At 46.9% G+C, this 17,773-nt stretch overlaps 2 protein-coding genes across 2 annotated transcripts; both read left to right on the forward strand.

Moving 5' to 3' along the window:
• The first annotated feature begins 491 nt into the window (after nucleotides 1-491).
• LOC120380658 (olfactory receptor 6C4-like) lies at nucleotides 492-4,616 on the forward strand. The gene is made up of 2 exons (XM_039498584.1): nucleotides 492-1,388; nucleotides 4,578-4,616. The coding sequence occupies exons 1-2, from the start codon at nucleotides 492-494 to the stop codon at nucleotides 4,614-4,616; spliced, it is 936 nt and encodes a 311-aa protein (XP_039354518.1).
• An 11,213-nt stretch (nucleotides 4,617-15,829) lies between these two features.
• LOC120380665 (olfactory receptor 49-like) lies at nucleotides 15,830-16,759 on the forward strand. The gene has a single exon (XM_039498590.1). The coding sequence runs from the start codon at nucleotides 15,830-15,832 to the stop codon at nucleotides 16,757-16,759; it is 930 nt and encodes a 309-aa protein (XP_039354524.1).
• Nucleotides 16,760-17,773: the final 1,014 nt, after the last annotated feature.

Below are 17,773 nucleotides of genomic sequence, written 5' to 3' on the forward strand. Positions count from 1 at the left end.
TGTGATGTGCTTTTGTGTCTTTAGTGGAACAAACACACCTTATTATTCCTCCAAATGGCTCAGGAGAGGGCTGGGCACTTCAGGGCACATGGTTTTGGGAAAATTCAGGCCTGGGGACACCTCGCTGGGTGTAACCATGGCTGGTGGAAGCTGCAGTGCGGCTGTAACTAGGGTGGTCTACGCACAGACACTAATGGTGTGACCTGCATAATGGTAGGCTGGTTGTGAGCATCCCAGGCTGGGAGCTACAGCAGCACAGCATCATGAGACATCAAGATGGCAGGGTAAGTGGTGACATAACCACTCATTGGTCCATATTGCACCACCCCATACCTCGCAACTGGAAGTAAATTACCATTAACCCAATTTTCAAAGTCTCACGCTATCCAGGGCCCATACTCCAGCCCCTCTCCCTTTGTGTACCATCTCAAAGTTTAGTACAGCTGATGTTGTTGGCTCTCTCTCCCTTCTTTCCTGGAAGGCAACAAGGTATGGTGCTGGCCAACCAGAGCGCTGTGAGAGAATTTGTGCTGCTGGGGTTCCCTCACCTGCATCATCTGGGCTTCCTGCTCTTCCTGGTGCACCTGATGATTTACCTCCTGACGCTTTCTGGGAATGTGGTTATCATCGCCATCACCTGGGCTGACCACCGCCTCCACACCCCCATGTACTTCTTCCTCAGGAACTTTTCCTTCCTTGAGATCTGTTTCACCAGCGTCATCGTCCCCAAGATGCTGGCCAATTTCCTCTCAGAGGACAAGACCATCTCCTTCGCTGGCTGCATCGCACAGGCCTTCTTCTACCTTTCCCTGGGAGTCTCTGAGTTCCTTCTCTTGGCAGCTATGTCTGTGGACCGCTACGTGGCCATTTGTTACCCGCTGCACTACATGGCCATCATGAGCGGCAGGGTCTGCACCTTCATGGTGCTTACTTCTTGGTTTGGTGGCTTCTTCTTCATCATTGGCCATATCATGATGATCTCCCAGCTCTCCTTCTGTGGCCCCAACGTCCTCAACCATTTCTTCTGTGACCTGGGGCCCCTCGTCAGCCTCTCCTGCTCCAACACACACCTGGTGGAATCAATGGACTTCCTGGTAGCAGCTGTTGTTTTGCTGGGTTCTTTGGCCATCACCGCGGTCTCCTATTCCTACATTGTTGCTACCGTCATCCGCATCCCCTCAGCCAAAGAGCGACGTAAGGCCTTCTCCACCTGCTCCTCACACATCATTGTCCTGAGCATCGTCTATGGCAGCTGCATCTTCATGTATGTCCGTCCAAAGCAGCGTGATGGACTGGACATCACCAAAGGGGTGGCCATCCTCAACACGGTAATCACTCCCATGCTCAACCCCTTCATCTACTCGCTGAGGAACAAGCAGGTCATACAGGTCTTGAAGGACACTCTGAGCTGGAAAAAATAGATAGTTGTGCATATGGGGAAAATAATGATTCAGGAGGATTGGAAGGGGGGTTAATTAATACACTAAAATGTACTCAAAGTCTTTGAGATGCATGGGAGATTAGGGAAGTGCTTAATTATTAAACTGAAATATGCTCCAGTTTTTTATATGCACTGGATTACAGGGAGGACTTAATTAATACACCGAAGTTCAGCCAGAACTTCTGGATGTGCCTGAGGGTAGTCGTGGCTTCCAACTCCCAGCCAAGTTAGAGAAAGTTGGAGGAACAGTTCTAAAGCAGGTGCCCACTAATTCAGCGTGAATTCTTCTGAAGGATTAACTGTGCTTTCCTTTGCTATAATGCAGCCTGCTCTCGGTCCTTGCCTTCCACCTGGTCAGCTCTCCTCCACTGGTCACTGGTGAAGAATAAGATAGAGCCACCAAGAAGCCCTCAACACCTGCATCCAAACCTGCATCTTCATTTGAGATGGCCTGGGAGACCACCAGAGATAGTATAGCTCTGATCATGTGCAACCAACCACATCATTGAATTGGCACTAATGGGTGAAGGAAAAACAACTCACTAATGGAATATGTGTAATCTTTAACCTTGTTTTTTATCCTGACTTTGGTAATATGGTCCAGGTGTCCAGAACATAAGAATGGGAATACTGGGTTAGACCACAGGTCCATCTAGCCCAGTATCCTGTCTTGCAATAGCAGCCAATGCCAGGTGCTTCAGAGGGAATGAACAGAACAGGTAATCATCAAGTGAAAAGATCTCTCAACTAATGCAAGTATTTACAAAAGTATGTTATAAAGAAAACTGGGTGATTAATGAGGGATATTTGTTATTGCAGATGAGTTCTGTCATGGAGGAAATAATGATCCACTGAAAAATGTTTTAACTCATTGAGAACTGTGGGTTGTCACAGATGTTTGTGATGATGACTGGGTTAGAGATTCCTTTCCACTCACCAGTCAGCTAAACTGAGAAACATAAAAGAAATTCCATCAGCAATTAGAAAAACAGAACAGATGGTAAAATTAAAATGGGAAAAGATTTTTCCCTCCACAAAGGAGTTTCTTTGTCTCACACGGTATGAAAGACAGAGGGCTTGAAAATTGGTCTGGGTAGTGCAAAATGCTGCATCCCATCAGTTACAGAGGAGAGAGAGACAGAGGCCAGTTACACCAACAGGGGCAATGCTCTATTCTGTATAGCACTGTGCTAATCTCTGACCCTGTTATTTGACAATAACAAATCGTTATTAAATTGAAACATGCAAAATGTGGCCATCCCCGAAAGGATCCCTTACGCTGTCATTATAAATGATGAAATGTTTAATTTTCATGTTTTATAGACTCATAGACTTTAAGGGACCATTATGATCATCTAGTCTGACCTCCTGCACAAAGCAGGGCACAGAATGTCACCCACCCACTCCTGTAACAAACCCCTAACCTATGTCTGAGTTATTGAAGTCCTCAAATCATGGTTTAAAGACGTCAAGGTGCAGAGAATCCTCTAGCAAGTGACCCGTGCCCCACGCTGCAGAGGAAGGCAAAAAACCTCCAGGGTCTCTGCCAATCTTCCCTGGAGGAAAATTCCTTCCCGACCCCAAATATGGTGATCAGTTAAACCCTGAACATGTGGGCAAGTCTCACCAGACAGCATCCAGGAAAGAATTCTCTGTAGTAACTCAGATCCCATCCTATCTAACACACCATCACAGACCGTTGGGCATATTTACTTGCTAATAATCAAAGAACAATTAATTGAATCGCTCATTGTTTTCCAATTGTCGAGGTCTCACTCTATTGTGTTTCTTTGCCTGTGGACCTTACATTTGAGCCATTAGCATTTAGAGATTACTGGGTTATTTGTGTGGAATAAATACACATGGAAATGTTAAAGAAAGCCTTCAGAGAAGTGTCACGCAATTCCATGTAACATATCTTCCCTTAAGTGGTTTTTTAATGGTCTATTCATTAAAATTAGGTTAGGTTAGGGTTGTTTTATCATTATTCCACATCCCTTGGTATCAATTCAGCCATGGGTTCCTCAATCCCAGAACCATTGATCCCAGATCACAAAGGAGATAGTATCATTATAGTTCTGGAGAAACCACAGCTGGGATCTTATGGATAGGCGTGGGAAGAACTGGTGTGTGTGTGGGGGGGTGCTGTAGCACCCCCAGGTTTTATGCGGGGTCCTGGCTTTTGGCCCCACCCCAGGGTTCCACTCAAGGCCTGGAACGCGGGGTCCCAGCTGCCAGACCTGCGCCCGGCTGCACATGCAGGGTCCCAGCTGCTGGCCCCACACCAGGGGTTCTGCTTCCAGCTCTGCATGCTGGGCTGCCAGCTCCACTCCCAGCCGTATATGTGGGGTCCCAGCTGCTGCTCCTGCACGCCGGACTCTGCTACTGGCCCCACACCTGCCCCCCGCTGTGGTCCCAGCCTTGGTCCCCTAACCGCTATCCATGTCCCCCCTTCCTGGAGACACGGCTTTGCTCCTGGCCTCAGCTTTGGGGTGGGGGGAGAGGTGAAGTAAAAAGTTTGCGGATAGTTTTGTTGGACTTCAGCACTCCCACTATAAAAGTGTTCCAGCGCCACTGATCTTATGCCCATATTGGAGCTCCTCAATCCCAAGGATTTCTCCTCTCTTCTCTGGTGCTGCAACTTCCCCTTTAATGATGGGTATAGCCTGGTCCCATTGAAGTCAATGGAAGTTTTGCTATTGATTCAGTGGTGTTGGGTTCACTGCTAAACTCTCTGCTACCAGGAAGATATTGACAAACTGGAGAAGAGCGGCGAAGATTATCAGGGAGTTGGCAAATGATCAGAGAATATCAGGGTTGGAAGGGACCTCAGGAGATCATCTAGTCATTATGTAGGAGGAAAGATTAAAAGAGCTAAATCCAGATCAGCTAAGAGACAACTGTGGAGCAGGGCTGGAGGGGGTATTCCAGACTGTGTAAAGGCACAGCTGAAAGAGGAATTATTGAGAGATGTTATCAATAATAAGGGACAATCTAACATGGGTGACAGTAAATATTCTCTTGGGAAATTGCAACCTGCTCTATTTTCATTACATCCGCCTGTGAGAATATCTTCTGGTCCTTGTCCTGTTACACCCTGGAGAGAGAGAGAGTTCATAGGCACAAACAGACTGAGGTGTGGCAACATCTCACTTTTAGATGCCTAGCTAACTAGTGGAGTCCCCAAACCCTCACTTTGGCATCCAGGCACCCTACATGGGGAGAGCCAGGGGCCTGAGAAGGAAATCCACAAAAGCCAGCATGCTAGGTTGTGACCTGCCTAAGTTAGCCAATGGGAGATGCCAAGACAAGGGGTATTTACTAAACCCTGCCCTCTCAGGAAGTTCAGTGCCTACAACCAGGCAGACACCTCCCTCTGTTTGGGATTCTCAGTTGTGAATCTTTTCTTGGAGATAGGTGTCTAGGTATTTTTTGCAATGAGATGGGGGGCAGGGAAGAACTTTTAGCATAGTTATGTCACTCGCACAGGAGACCCCCAGCTCAAGCCCACCCCGTGTGCAGAAGGGATTTGATGAGGGCTCTGGCATCTCATAAATGAATTTCTAACCGGTGGGCTATGGGATATTGTTTGGTGAAGCTGTTCCACTGTAGATAAATAATGAAAGATCCATTCGAGCAGAGGGTCTGAATCTGGGGTTTCTGCATCCTGGATGAGTGCTGAAACCATGAAGCTATAGAGTCATTCATATGCTGACCTACTCTCTCTCTCTCTAGTCCATTCTCTCTACTTATTCACTACAATGTGGAAAATCTTCAAGGGCAGAGCTCTTCAGGTGCTGTATAATAGTATATCTCACAGTCTGGGGGCTAAGGCACTCAGCTGTGAGGTGGCTGATCCTTGCTGCTGCCAATAATGCAAAGTACATGTCCTATTCATGACTTCAGCATTAAAATAAGTCCCAAAAGTAAAGCCATTTCAAAATGAAAGCTTCAAAGTGTCATTCTGATAAGATCTGAACAGAGTGTTTATCAAAATGCTTCATTTCATTTTTTTTCCAAAGCAAAATTTCATGGAAATCGACATTTTCCCATGATTTCAATTAAACACTATTTTCCAGTGGGAAAGTACATTCCTTCCAAAAACAGTTGACCAATGTTAATTATTATTTTTAACTATCCTAAGATGATTCACACCTGATGAGTTTAATTTAGCATCATCAGTTTTGTTTATTATGGGAGTAGTGAACAATGTACACATACAAGAGATTATCAGCATTTCAATTTTGTTCTGTATTTAGTGATAACAGCTCTTGGAATGGACTCCATGCACTCCACCCTTGTTGGGACCCCTACCATATCTTTGGAGGTCACCACGAAACTTTGGTGAATCAGCTGATCAAATGTAGGTTCCATGTTGATTCCCCTCAACCTGGCACCACCACCAAATGGAGTTAGCCAAATGGTCACCGGGAAGGGACTCAGGAGGTGACACTGCCGGGCACAAGCTGCTCTTTTGATGCCAGTAGCACAGAGAAGTTCAAAGGGAGGGAGCTGGTACGATAAGCTGCCCCTTCCCCGCCCCCACCCTCTGCTGCCCCCTTTTGCCCATTATACAGTACAGCCGCCCCTTCACCACCCCCACCCTCTGCTGCACCCCAGTGCCCATTATACAGTAAAGGCCCATTACAGCCAGTTAATCCTTCTGGGCCTCCCCCTGGGCCTAAAGAAAAGGCTCCCAGTAGATGTATTGAACTGCTTTGGGTGGAACTGGATTAGAAATTGGGAGTGCTGGATGCTACTAACATAGAGGTATTGGCAAACAAATGAAGTTATGTTCTAAATGTTTCTGTCATATTATAGCAATTTGACTTTGAATCTCATGTACCTGAATTTAAATATAGTCAATTAAGTGTCTTATACTTTGTATTCTATTGTAAAACCTGAGAACAAAATTGACTGACACCAGTATAGTGACAGACCCCGACGAGCTCTTCAAATACGTTTTTGAACCTTATTACAATGTGTCATCGTGCGAGTTTATCGATGATGACAGGCCCTGGTGTCTTGGAAGTACGCAAAAGAAGGCTGCCTCCATTCCTGCAACACTAACATGTTTATAGCATGCTGCTGAGCTGTTTTTAGTTAAAGTTTGAGCTCTGGGGGTGTGGCCCGGACCCTGTGTTTTTGTTGCAGCAGGCTAGCATGTCTGAATCAACAAGGCAGGGTTCTGGAGTCCCAAGCTGGCAGGGAAAACAGGCTCAGAGGTAATTTCAGCGCATCAAGTGCCAGTCCCAAGGAGATCTCTCTGACCGAACCTATCAGAGACCCCACCTCCTTGCTACTACTGAATATCCTCTGGTTTATGCATCCAAGGATGGTATCTGCCTGCTTAGCTTCAGCATTCCACTGAAATCTCCTGTTTGGATGGGTTCCACCAGGCTCCCTTTCAGAGTCCCTGCTCTCCAGGACACAGCTCCCATCCTGCCAATGTGAATGTCGTCCCTTTTTCCTCTATGTTTGACCATGCATTTGGCTGGATTCACTTGCAATTCTAACTGAGCCCAACTCACCCAGGTAGCTCCAGGGCCGGCTTTAGGATTATTCCACCAATTCCCCTGAATCGGGCCCTGTGCCTAAGAGGGCTCCAGCCCCAGTGAGAATCCCTTCCCCAGCTAGAGGCGCCTTTTTAATTTTTACTCACCTGGCAGTGCTCTGGGTCTTCATTGGAAGGTTCTTCACTCGCTCTTGGTCTTCAGCGGCACTTCGGCGGTGGGTCCTTCGCTTGCTCTGGGTCTTCAGCGGCATGTTCTTCAGTACCGTTCTTCCGGCTGGAACCCCGCATCCCCGCTGTCCTGGCCAGAGCCCCGCAACCCTGCGGTCCTGCTCCCCTGGCAGGAGCCCCACAAAACCGTAGCCCCGCTTTCCCGGGAGGAGCCCCGCAACCCAGCAGCATCGCTCTCATAGCCTGGAACCCCGCAACCCCGCGGTCCCACTCCCCCAGCCGCAGCACAGCAAGTCCTGCGGCTTCACTATCCCTGCCGGAGCCGCGCAATCTCACTCTCCCTGCAGGAGCCCCGCATCCCCGCTCCCCTGGCCGGAGCCCCGCAACCCCGCATCCCCACGATCCCACTCCCCCGTCCGCAGCGCAGCAAGTCCCGCGGTCCCGCTCCCCCAGCTGGAGCCCCGCAATCTCGCTCTCCCTGCAGGAGCCCCGCAACCCTGCTCCCCTGGCCGGAGCCCTGCAACCCCGCATCCCTGCTCCTTCAGCCGCAGCCTCGCAACCCCGCGGCCCCGCTACCACTGCCGTAGCGCGGAAATCTGAAGTGGCGCACGGAGAGTACGTGCCCCACGAATAGGCCCCGCACTGGCTAAATCCGGCCCTGGATAGCTCTGTAGCTTGGAGACATCCTCCACCCTAGCAATCTTTGTGTTCTCTGCAGACTTTGCCAGCAACAAGTTTACATGAATTTCCAGATCATCAATTCAGATACAGAATAACTTGAGGCCGGGAATAGATCTTTGCGGGGCCCACCAGCAACACCCCAGTGGATGCTGATTCCCCATTGAAGATCATATTTTGAGGAGAAACAGTTAGCCCATTTTGGAGCCATGTTGAGTGCACGGTCGGCTCTAGGTATTTTTGCTGCCCCAAGCATGGCAGGCAAGCTGCCTTCGGGACTTGTTAAAAGATGGAAATAGAGTTAATGCCAGTCAAAATGGATTCATGGAGAACAGTCCATGTTCAATGACCATGCTGTCATTTCTGAGCAACATTAAAAGTCTGGTTTATTAAGGTGACTGTGCTGTTGTGATATATATGTGGATTCCCGTTGGGAGTATGCCCAACTACCACACCACATTCAAATTGAGAAAGTAGCTCTCTAAACACTCAACCAGGGCCGGCTCCAGGCACCAGCTGAGCAAGCTGGTGCTTGGGGAGGCATATTCTATGGGGCGGCATTTCACCCAATCCTAGGGCAGCACGGCCCTTTTTTTTTTTTTTGGTTTGCTGCTCTGGCCGCCCTGTAGGGGGCGGCAGTGCGGAGGAGGGGAGCGCCCTGCAGGAAACTGGGCAGGGCAGCCCCTGTTCTTCCCTCCCCGCCGACTGGAGCGGCGCGGAGCCCTCCCGGTAGGTGGCGCACTGATCGGGATCGCGGGACAAGCATCCTGCTGAAGCCCTGGCCGCCCCCCTGCTCTCTCTCTCCCCTGCTTCTGCCCCTTCCTCCCCGCTAGACTGGACGCGCACTCCGCTGCACGTCAGCAGCACAGGGAGTCCCCCTGCACCCTGGCTCCGGCTGCCCGGCAGGGTTTTTTGGTTGTTTTTTTCCCCCTGCTTTGCCGCTCCAGCCATGCTCCAGGTTCCCCCCTACCCCCACTTTGCTGCTCTGGCCCCGCCACAGGGTTTTGTTTTTTTCCCCCTCCTGCTTTGCCACTCCAGCCATGCCCCAGGTTTTTTTTTTGTTTTGTTTTGTTTTGTTTTCTTTCCCTGCTTTGGCACTCTGGCCGCGCCGCAGGTCCCTCCCCCCCACTGCTCCGGCCGCGCCGCAGGTTTTTTTGTTTGGTTGTTTTTTTCCCCTCCTGCTTTTCCGCTCCGGCTGCACCACAAGTTTTTTTGTTTTGTTTTCCTTGCTGTTCGGGCCACGCCACAGGTTGTTTTGTTTTGTTTTGGTTTTTTCTCCTCCTGCTTAGCCACTCCGCCCCTCCCCCCCTTTTTTTTTTTGCTTGGGGGGCAAAAAAGCCAGAGCCGGCCCTGGCGGGTCTGGAGCAGTGTTCCCACTAGTTTTTCCCACCCATATGTGGAATGAATTTTGTTGTGTGCACCAATATGGAGGTGATGTGTGACACAAGACCTTCATATTAGTGCACATAACAGAGGGGGTTCTTATGGGAGGGGACTCAGGAATGGGGCAGAGAGTTCAGGTACAGGGGTGTGAAGGCTCTGGGGTGAGGCTGCAATTGAGGGGCTTGGGGTGCAGGAGGGTGCTCTGGGGCTACTGTGGGGAGAGAGGACTCCCCCCAGCTCTCTCTCCCTGCAGCAGCACGTGGACAGGAGTTCTGGGGTTGAGGCTGCAGGATAGGTGCCCCTCCCCCAGCCCCACCCCAGAGCCTTCACACCCCTGCACCCGAACTCTTTCAATTTCAAATAACCCCTGAAACTTACAGAGTAAAATTTAGAGCCCTTAAGAGAGGGGCTGGACTAAGTAATGTGGCTTATGTAAACCAGAATAAGGATCTGTTAGATAAATGGGTCAAAGGAAGGGGTGTAATTAGCTTTGAAGGAATGTGTGATTTCGTTGTACAGGAGCAGTTCCTGACTATGACCCATGATGATATAAAACAGAGGTCATGGGATAAGAAAATGGACTCAGCAGAAAGTCTTGCTTCTTATGCTGATCACTATGAGCAGTCCCATTCCACCAGAGAGGCGGGGAAAATTGAAACCAAATGGGTGGCGGTAGCAAAGGGGAACAACCCTGGTCGCAGTTTGGACAGATACAAGAGGGAACATCCCGAGACCACACCATACCACCGGGGCCAACCCAAGGCCCCAACTACACCCCAAGGAAAACCCCAGACACCTTATCATCCCACCACACCATTCTCCAGCAACCCACCTCGCCCCAGTGACCAGTCAGCTAGGCGATGTTTTAAATGTAACGAGCTGGGACATGTAAAGGCCAACTGCCCCAAGAACCTCTACAGATTACAGTTCATTGGACCGGGGTCACACCAAAGCTCCTCAGGCTCAGATGCCTCCCAGATACCTTCAGAGCAAAGGGAAACTGTGAGTGTGGGTGGGAAGAAGGTTACAGATTGGAGGGATACTGGAGCACAAGTGTCAGCTATCCACCAATCCTTAGTGGACCCCAAATTCATCAACCCAGAGATCCAAGTGATGATTCATCCCTTCAAGTCAATCTCTTTTGACTTGCCTACAGCCAAGTTGCCTGTCAAGTACAAGGGCTGGTCAGGAATGTGGACTTTTGCAGTATATGATAATTATCCCATTCCCATGCTGCTGGAGGAAGACTTGGCCAACCATGTGAAGCTAGCCAAGAGGGTGGGAATGGTCACCTGCAGCCAGGCTAAGCTTCACACCTAGCTCCATTCCTGCATCTTCTACAAGGGCCCCCATCTGTGTTCCCAGAGACCCAGACTGAGGAGATGGAACCGGACCCCATACCAACATCTGCAACAGGAGTAGTAGAACCAAGCACAAAGACCCAGCCAGAGCCAGTCCAAGAACCAGAACTGGCGAAACAACAGGACCAGAACCATTGCCAGCACTGAAACCAGCACTTGCAACCCCGTCTACAACTCCAACGCCAGAAGGCACCAGCGAGCCTGCACTGGCAGCAGCAGATAAAGCTACACAAGAGGTTCAGCATGAAATACAACATAGTGTGCCAGCAGAGAGCAGTTCACAGTCAATGGAAACAGCCCCATCACCCACCGCCTCTCAGCTCTTCTAACTGATCCTGGTTTGTTGTAGAAAAAGGACTTTTATACAAGGAGACTCTTTCTGGTGAGCACCAGGAAGACTGGCATCCTCAAAGACAGTTGGTAGTTCCAACTGAGTACTGGGTAAAGCTCTTGAGCTTAGCCCATGATCATCCTAGTGGCCATTCTGGGGTGAACAGGACCAAAGACCATTTGGGGAAGTCATTGCACTGGGAGGGAATGGGCAAGGGATGTTTCTACTTCTGTCCAGTCTTGTGAGCTGTTCCAAAGAGTGGGAAAACCCCAAGACCAGGTCAAAGTCCCTCTCCAGCCACTCCCCATAATTGAGGTTCCATTTCAGTGTGTAGCTGTGGATATTCTGGGTCCTTTTCCCAAAGAAGACACCCAGAGGAAAGCAGTACCTACTGACTTTCATGGATTTTGACACCCAATGACCGGAAGCAGTAGCTTTAAGCAAAACCAGGGCTAAAAGTGTGTGCTAGGCATTAACAGACAATTTTGCCAGGGTGGGTTGGTCCACCGACATCCTTACATATTCGGGAACTAATTTCCAGGCAGAGACCAGGAAAAGCCTGTGGGAAGTTCATGGGGTGAATCACTTGGTTGCCACCCCTTACCACCATCAAACCAATGGCCTGGTGGAGAAGTTTAATGATACATAAATGAACACTCCAATGATTGGGACCTAGTGTTGCAGCAGTTGCTCTTTGCCTACGGGGCTCTACCACATCCCAGTTTAGGGTTTTCACCATTTGAACTTGTGTATGGCCACGAGGTTAAGGGGCCATTACAGTTGGTGAAGCAGCAATGGGAGGGGTTTATGTCTTCTCCAGGAACTAACATTCTAGACTTTTAAAGCAACCTACAAAACACCCTCCGAAACTCATTAGCCCCTGGCAGAAAAAACCTAAAAGATGCTCAGGAAGAGCAAAAGCCTGGTATGATAAACATGCCAGAGAGCGTTCCTTCAACGTAGGGGGCCAAGTCATGGTCTTAAAGGCGCTCCAGGCCCATTAAGTGGGAAGGGCCATTCATGGTCCAGGAGAGCCTGGGAGCTGTTAACTATCTCATAGCATCCCATTGCTACTACCATGTCAGGGTTCCTTCCCCACTCTGAACTCTGGGGTACAGATGTGGGGACCCACATGGAAGACCCCCTAAGCCTATTTTTATCAGCTTAGGTTAAAAACTTTCCCAAGGCACAAATTCCACCTTGCCTTGAACAGTATGCTGCCACCACTAAGTGATTTAGACAAAGAATCAGGGAAAGGACCACTTGGAGTCCTATTCCCCCAAAATATTCCCCCAAGCCCTGCACCCCCTTTCCTGGTGAAGGCTTGAGAATAATATCCTCACCAATTGGTACAGGTGAAAACAAGTTCATTCCAACAAAGGAATGAAAGCCAAACATGGTGCCTAACACAAGTTTATGTAGAAATATGACAGCCTGAAAAAAATTAGTGTAAGCCTGGTTTTTAAAGATTTACCTAAAGGAAAACAGCTCTAAACCCGTATTCATTGTAAACACTAAAAAAAGCTTTAGAATTACACACTTCTGCAAAACACACACAGAGGTTAATTTAAAAGAGAATCCAGCTTCTATAAAACAGTTGATAACATTTTTACAAGACATGTGCAGGCTACTTCTCCCCCACGTTTTTTCCCCCCTAACTTTTTAAAAACCTAAATGCTGTTAAACCAAATCAAGTTTTAACAAACAAACTTTTAAAAGTTGAACATGAATAAAAAAACAGTATTGGTCTTTTTTGACTGAGAGGAAAAATCCTGTAACATAACAAAAAGATCTGTCTTTACAATCGAATCAATATTTTGTAGAGATATAGCTAAATAAAAAATGTTTGATATACATTACCCTAGCCTTTCAAATAATAGCATTAGCTTAATTTTAAAGTGACGCCTACAAGAAAAAAACCCACAGCATAATCAAACAAACATTTTTCTGCTTGTAAACTGTAAAGGAAGTTTTAGATGGCAGGGTAGAATATAAAAATCCACAACTGAGGGGGTTTACAGTGAAATTTTATTTAAAGCACAGAGGGAAATCTTACTGTAGAGAACCCATATTTACATATGTGTTTCAATTAAAAATTAAAGTTGAAAAAGACAAAAGCCATGCATGAGCATGAAGGAATTCTAGTAAAGAGAGAGAGATGAGCATGGGGTACAATGGAAGGAGCATGATTTCCCATGGTCCCTCCTGCTTTTTTAAAAATTGAACACCAAAATGTCACCATCTGGGAGTGATCAGTTCAGGCTCTCTGCAAACTCAGGCAGAGGCCACTATATTGTGTACACCTTTTCAAGATTTTCTTCCCAACAATGATGCACTGAACTGCTATCTGAATAATCACAAGTTAGAAATAACACAAGCTCCAAAGTTCAAAGCAACCTAAACTCTGGGTTTTCATTCCTTAATATATTTAGTAAGACTTAAAAAAATCTGACCATTTCTAACATCTCAGTTCTGTGCTCAGGTATTCTGCTGGTGATTTGAGTGAACACAGACCATCAGGAGAAGAAGAGGAAGAGAGAGAGGAAGAAGAAGAAGATCTGAATGTTTTAGTGTAATCTCCTCACTTTGGTTTTCAGTAGAGATGGATTCAGGAGGCAAAATCCAGATCCCAGTTTCCCCAGAATTCAGACTGGAGATTTTAATTCATGCCCTTAGCATGGAGGGACAGCAATGTCTCCAAGGTTGCACTGAGACATGGAGTTGAGTGGGGATTGTTGAGACAAGCTAGCTGCCATGTTTCAATATTAAACTTGTTCTGACCTCCCCAAAGGGACACAGATCTGAGGTTTTCACTCAGCCCATCACAGAGAGAGGGGCTGCAAGGATGTTTCAATCTGGAATTGGGGAGGTTCAAAACCAAGCAAATGTTTTGACACGTTCCAGGAATCAGGACATTGGGTTCTGGCTGATCTGCTGATATAAAGTATCCAGAAAACACCTAAATCAATTCCACACTTAATTTCTATAACTAGAGTGGAACCGTCAGAATATACCAGTGAGACTGGCCCATGGTCCTAGAAACCAAACTGGGCTAAGATATTCATGAGGAACTAGTGATTTGGGGATCCCAACTTTAAATACCTTAAAAGTGCTTGATTTCCAGAGGCCAGGTCCCCAGAACTTTCAGAAAATCCAATATCTATCTATCTATCTATCTATCTATCTATATATCTATCTAATAAATTGACACAAATGCATGTTTATTTCAGAAGTGCTCCACAGAGGTCCAGCTTTTTATAGGTATAAATCACCCTTTAAGTGAATGGTCCAAATGAATCTGAGGAATATCTGCACCAGAGCTCTTGCAGTCTTCATCAGCCCCTTCTTCTTTCTTCATTACAAAGAAAGTTTGGAGAGTTTGCAGGCTAGAGAAAATTGTTCTTGGCAAATTAAATTTTACCATGTCAGAAGCCAACTCTACACTTAATGAGCCCCAAGAGGTCCACTTTACAGTCTCAACTTCCTGAGAAGTTAGCTGTTTTCATTTCATTTAGAACAATTATTTCTCCACGAGATGTACTAGCTGGTATATATCCTCCAGTGTTCCAGGTGTTTTTCTTTTCTGGGACAGAATAAGGAGCAAGCTGGGGAAAGTCAGCTACTGAAAACATTCACAGCTTATTTTGTTAAGAGCTTTAGTGAGATGCCTATTTCTGAATGATATTTGAAGATAAGTCTCCCACCAGCAAGGATTCCTAGGTTATCAGTTTATTTATTTATTTGTGTGTGTGTGAAATAGATCGTATTTAATGTATCTATGTATTTTGTGTGTGTTTGTGTGTGTGTGAAATAGATCAAAGGTTTTTTAGCAGGTAGGACTTGTGTTTGGAAAATATATATCAGTTAGGGTGTGCATATGTTCAAAGCTAAATTATCAATATGTTACATTGTGATTTCCCTTTTATATATTTAGATTGTTAGGAATGTAGGATGACAGATTACTCCTCAGTTATCAGTCGAAATCTGAAAGTGGTGAGAACATGCATGGTACCATCACTGAATCTGTCTTTGTACCTCTCTATGCACATCTATCTATCTATCTATCTATCTATCTATCTATCTATCTATCTATCTATCTATCTATCAGCAATGGTACATTATTATTATACCAGATGATGGAACCTGACCTGGTCATTCCTGTGGAAATATCTACTTTTTAAAATTAAGGAAAAAAATATAAATATAAACTCATCATCTTACAGACATGACATGCTCATTGTACATCTTTGCAAGGTCCTGGTGGATGGAATGTCAGCCATGGCTGGGAAGAAGAATGATTGGTGAGAGAAACCATATTGAACACAGCCTGTACCTTGCTAGATTAAGTTTTAGACTTTTAGATGCATGTTTTCACTTTTATTTCCTGGTAACCCTTTCTAACTTTACCTCTTATTTTTGAATTCACTTAAAATCCCATCTTCCTTTGTTGATGAACTTGTTTCACTGTTAATATAAACCAACTCAGAGCCGTGTTTAAATGGAAGGGTGCATTTACCCGTTATGTTAATAAGCTGTGATGAGCTTTTGTGTCTTTAGTGGAACAAACACACCTTATCGCTGCAGTGGGGCTGTAACTATGGCGGTCTAAGCACAGACACTCATGGTGTGACCTGCATACTGGTAGGCTGGTTGTGAGCTTCCCAGGCTGGGAGCTACAGCAGCAAAGCATCATGAGGCATCCAGGTGGCAGGGTAAGTGTGACACAACCACTCATTGTTCCAAATTCTCCCCCCTCCATAACTTGCAACTGGAAGTAAATTACCATTAACCCAATATTTTAGATTGGGGAGTAACTGAGTCACAGAGATATCAAAGTCTCACGGTGTCCAGGGCCCATATTTAAACTGCTCTCCCCTTGTGTACTATCTCAAAGTTTAGTACCGCTGATGTTGATGTCTCTCTCTCCCTTCTTTCCTGGAAGGCAACAAGGTATGGTGCTGGCCAACCAGAGCGCCGTGAGAGAATTTGTCCTGCTGGGGTTCCCTCACCTGCATCACCTAGGTTTCCTGCTCTTCCTGGTGCACCTGATGATTTACCTCCTGACTCTTGCTGGGAATGTGGTGATCATTGCCATCACCTGGGCTGACCATCGCCTCCACACCCCCATGTACTTTTTCCTCAGGAGCTTCTCTTTCCTTGAGATCTGTTTCACCAGCGTCATCATCCCCAAGATGCTGGCCAATTTCCTCTCAGAGGACAAGACCATCTCCTTTGCCGGCTGCATCGTCCAGGCCTTCTTCTACCTTTCCCTGGGAGTCTCTGAGTTCCTTTTCTTGACAGCTATGTCTGTGGACCGCTATGTGGCCATTTGTTACCCACTGCACTACATGGCCATCATGAGCGGCAGGGTCTGCACCTTCATGGTGCTTACTTCTTGGTTTGGTGGCTTCTTCTTCATCATTGGCCCCATCATGATGATCTCCCGGCTCTCCTTCTGTGGCCCCAACGTCCTCAATCATTTCTTCTGTGACCTGGGGCCCCTCCTCAGCCTCTCCTGCTCCAACACATACCTGGTGGAATCAATGGACTTCCTGGTAGCAGCTGTTGTTTTGCTTGGTTCTTTGGCCATCACCGCGGTCTCCTATTCCTACATTGTTGCTACCGTCATCCGCATTCCCTCAGCCAAAGAGCGACGTAAGGCCTTCTCCACCTGCTCCTCGCACATCATCGTCCTGAGCATCTTCTATGGCAGCTGCATCTTCATGTATGTCCGTCCAAAGCAGCGTGATGGACTGGACATCACCAAAGGGGTGGCCATCCTCAACACGGTCATCAGTCCCATGCTCAACCCCTTCATCTACTCGCTGAGGAACAAGCAGGTCATACAGGTCTTGAAGGACACTCTGTGCTGGAAAAAATAGATAGTGGTGCATATGGGGAAAATGATGATTCAGGAGGGTTGGAAGAGGGTTTAATTAATACACTAAAATGTACTCAAAGTCTTTGAGATGCATGAGAGATTAGGGAGGTGCTTTATTAATAAACTGAAATGTGCTCCAGACTTTGATATGCACTGGATTACAGGGAGGACTTAATTAATACACTGAAGTTCAGCCATAACTTCTGGATGTGCCTGAGGGTAGTCGTGGCTTCCAACTCCCAGCCAAGTTAGAGAAAGTTGGAGGAACAGTTCTACAGCAGGTGCCCACTAATTCAGCTTGAATTCTTCTGAAGGATTAGCTGTGCTTCCCTTTGCTATAATGTAGCCTGCTCTTGGTCCTTGCCTTCCACCTGGTCAGCTCTGCTCCACTGGTCACTGGTGAAGAATAAGATAGAGCCACCAAGAAGCCCTCAACACCTGCACCCAACCCTCCATCTTCATTTGAGATGGCCTGGGTGACCACCAGAGATAACATAGCTCTGATCATGTGCAACCAACCACATCATTGAATTGGCACTAATGAGTGAAGGAAAAACAACTCACTAATGAAATACGTGTAATCTTTAACCTTGATTTTTATCCTGATTTTGCTAATATAGTCCAGGTGTCCAGAACATAAGAATGGGAATACTGGGTTAGACCACAGGTCCATCTAGCCCAGTATCCTGTCTTGCAATAGCAGCCAATGCCAGGTGCTTCAGAGGGAATGAACAGAACAGGTAATCATCAAGTTAAAAGATCCCTCAACTAATGCAAGTGTTTACAGAAGTATGTTATAAAGAAAACTGGGTGATTAATGAGGGATATTTGTTATTGCAGATGGGTTCTGTTGTTACCCAGGGTTCTTTCAACTCAAAGCTCTTAGTAACTTTACACTGTGCAAGGAGGTGTCAGGAAATAAATCAGGGGAGACACGGCCATCCGACCGATAGATGGGTGGCACAAACAGGACAACACAAGAGTGCTTTCACTTAAAGCTAAACTTTACTATTCT

This window comes from Mauremys reevesii, linkage group 13 (assembly GCF_016161935.1).
Source record: "Mauremys reevesii isolate NIE-2019 linkage group 13, ASM1616193v1, whole genome shotgun sequence".
Lineage (NCBI taxonomy): Eukaryota > Metazoa > Chordata > Testudines > Geoemydidae > Mauremys > Mauremys reevesii.

Excerpts from the sequence above, each read along its gene's own strand:
- LOC120380658 (XM_039498584.1), top strand. The coding sequence starts at position 492 with ATGGTGCTGGCCAACCAGAGCGCTGTGAGAGAATTTGTGCTGCTGGGG. Across the intron at positions 1,389-4,577 it reads GGAACAAGCAGGTCATACAG|GTGTGGCAACATCTCACTTT; the intron begins GTCTTGAAGGAC and ends AAACAGACTGAG.
- LOC120380665 (XM_039498590.1), top strand. The coding sequence starts at position 15,830 with ATGGTGCTGGCCAACCAGAGCGCCGTGAGAGAATTTGTCCTGCTGGGG.